This window comes from Anarrhichthys ocellatus, unplaced genomic scaffold (assembly GCF_004355925.1).
Source record: "Anarrhichthys ocellatus isolate YVR2014 unplaced genomic scaffold, GSC_Weel_1.0 scaffold6211, whole genome shotgun sequence".
Taxonomy (NCBI): Eukaryota; Metazoa; Chordata; class Actinopteri; order Perciformes; family Anarhichadidae; genus Anarrhichthys; species Anarrhichthys ocellatus.
The window spans coordinates 1-1,669 of record NW_022286185.1 but is presented as its reverse complement, the minus strand read 5'-3'; the positions used below and the strand labels follow the sequence as shown (position 1 = coordinate 1,669).

The 1,669-nt window shown below is 45.0% G+C and overlaps 1 protein-coding gene across 1 annotated transcript in view; it reads right to left on the bottom strand.

Annotated features, from left to right (window-relative positions):
• Positions 1-1,651, bottom strand: part of LOC116380138 (disintegrin and metalloproteinase domain-containing protein 17-like) — a gene marked incomplete at both ends in the record, with an annotated part of 2,990 nt that extends 1,339 nt beyond the window's left edge. Inside the window, 4 exons of the mRNA XM_031842099.1 lie at positions 59-189; positions 574-739; positions 1,346-1,434; positions 1,516-1,651. Coding sequence (XP_031697959.1) covers positions 59-189; positions 574-739; positions 1,346-1,434; positions 1,516-1,651 — 522 coding nt within the window. The remainder of the gene's footprint in view (positions 1-58; positions 190-573; positions 740-1,345; positions 1,435-1,515) is intronic.
• Positions 1,652-1,669: the final 18 nt, after the last annotated feature.

Here is a 1,669-nt window from a genome sequence, read left to right as displayed (position 1 = left end):
GGGGGGGGTTAGTGGAGGAGGAGGAGGAGGAGGAGGAGGAGGAGGAGTTGGGGCTGACCAGGTAGTTGAGGGTGGTGCTCTCCTCCTCGCGGCCCATGTGTTGGAAGAAGCGATGGTCGGCCACCAGCAGCAGAGGACAGGTGTTCTTCCTGTGGTCGTGCAGCTGACGCTTCCCTCTGGACCCCGACTCTGACCAACAAAACACTCTGTTATATTAAAGGAAACACTGTCAGGACTAGTTATTAGTTACGAGTTATTTACAGTCACAGTCCTTCAGATCATGTGAGCCAGTTAGTTGTTGGTTCCATCAAAAGTCAGAACTTATTGATCTTTCAAGTCAGTCACAAACCATCTAAGTTGAAATGATATTTAAAAAATCAGGGAGCTCTTTGTTTCACAATAAAAGCTCTTTGTTTCACATTAAAAGCTCTTTTTTCACATTAAAAGCTCTTTTTCACATTAAAAGCTCTATTTTCAAATTAAAAGCATCCAATAGGTGAATCACAGAGTTGCTTTGTTTTTGTAAAGCAGCTACAGGAAATGTTCTTCCGTCCGTGTTAAAAGTTGACTGACCTTCTTCTTCGTTGGTTTTGACGTCGTCGAGGAGGAGGCGGCCGGGGTCGGAGGTCACGTAGCCACAGACTGAAGGCTGCTGCAGGCGGCTGAGGTTCCTGATGTCCTCTGAGCGGTAGACCAGCAGACGACCATCAGGGGGCGCCGACGTGAACCTCCAGAGAGGCTGAACACACAATCACAGCAGCAGCGAGTTCAGAAGCTGCAAACAGCAAATGTTTTTTATCGTTCCTTAGAAATGACACAAACTATTAATTTCTGGTGAATTGTTAGCATTTAGCTGAAAGTCCAGACGACACCGCTTATCAACCAGGAGCTGTCAAAGCCGTCATTATTGACAGATTTTCATCTTTCCGAGGGTCCTTGAACACATCATGTGTGACGAACGCTTCCATCGGAAAAAGCAACGAAAACGAAACTTAAAATTATATTTCACAAAAACATTTTATTCTTCATGTTCTCATTTAAAACCTCTGCTCTAATAAAGCATTCACTTTCACCAGGATGTGTAAAAACTAGAGCTGGACAACGATTACAATGTTTAATCGTGATTAATCGCATTGTTATGGCAAAGTTCAACAATGAATTCAAAAGTAGTGTATTGTGCAGTTTTATTTTAAAGTGCTGCTCTATGAACAAAAGGTCAATAAGATTGAGTGTAAACACTTCAAACACATCAGGTTGTTGTCAGCAGCAGTGTTAGACGTTGGTGATAAGAAGCTGGGATGTAAAACATTGATCCAACAACAGAGCGTGACCTCGTTCATCTCACCTCCACGTTGTACTCGGCCTCGTCGGTGAGGATGTGAGCGGAGAACTCGTGGTCGTCTATGTGAGCCTGAACTCGAGAGTTTTCCTCCCCTGAAACAGAAGATGAATGAATGAATGAATGAATGAATGAATGAATGACAGAAGATTGTTTCTGCTTCAGGCTCGTCTCACCGATCACGTGTCCCGTGAAGTAATTGTGTCTGTTGACCGAGCAGCTCCGCTCTCGTCCGTCCTCGTCCACGACCACGGCTCTGAAGTCCTCAGTGAACAGCTGGTCGTTGGTCCTCAGGTAGAGTCTGAACTGCCTGCACACACACACACACAC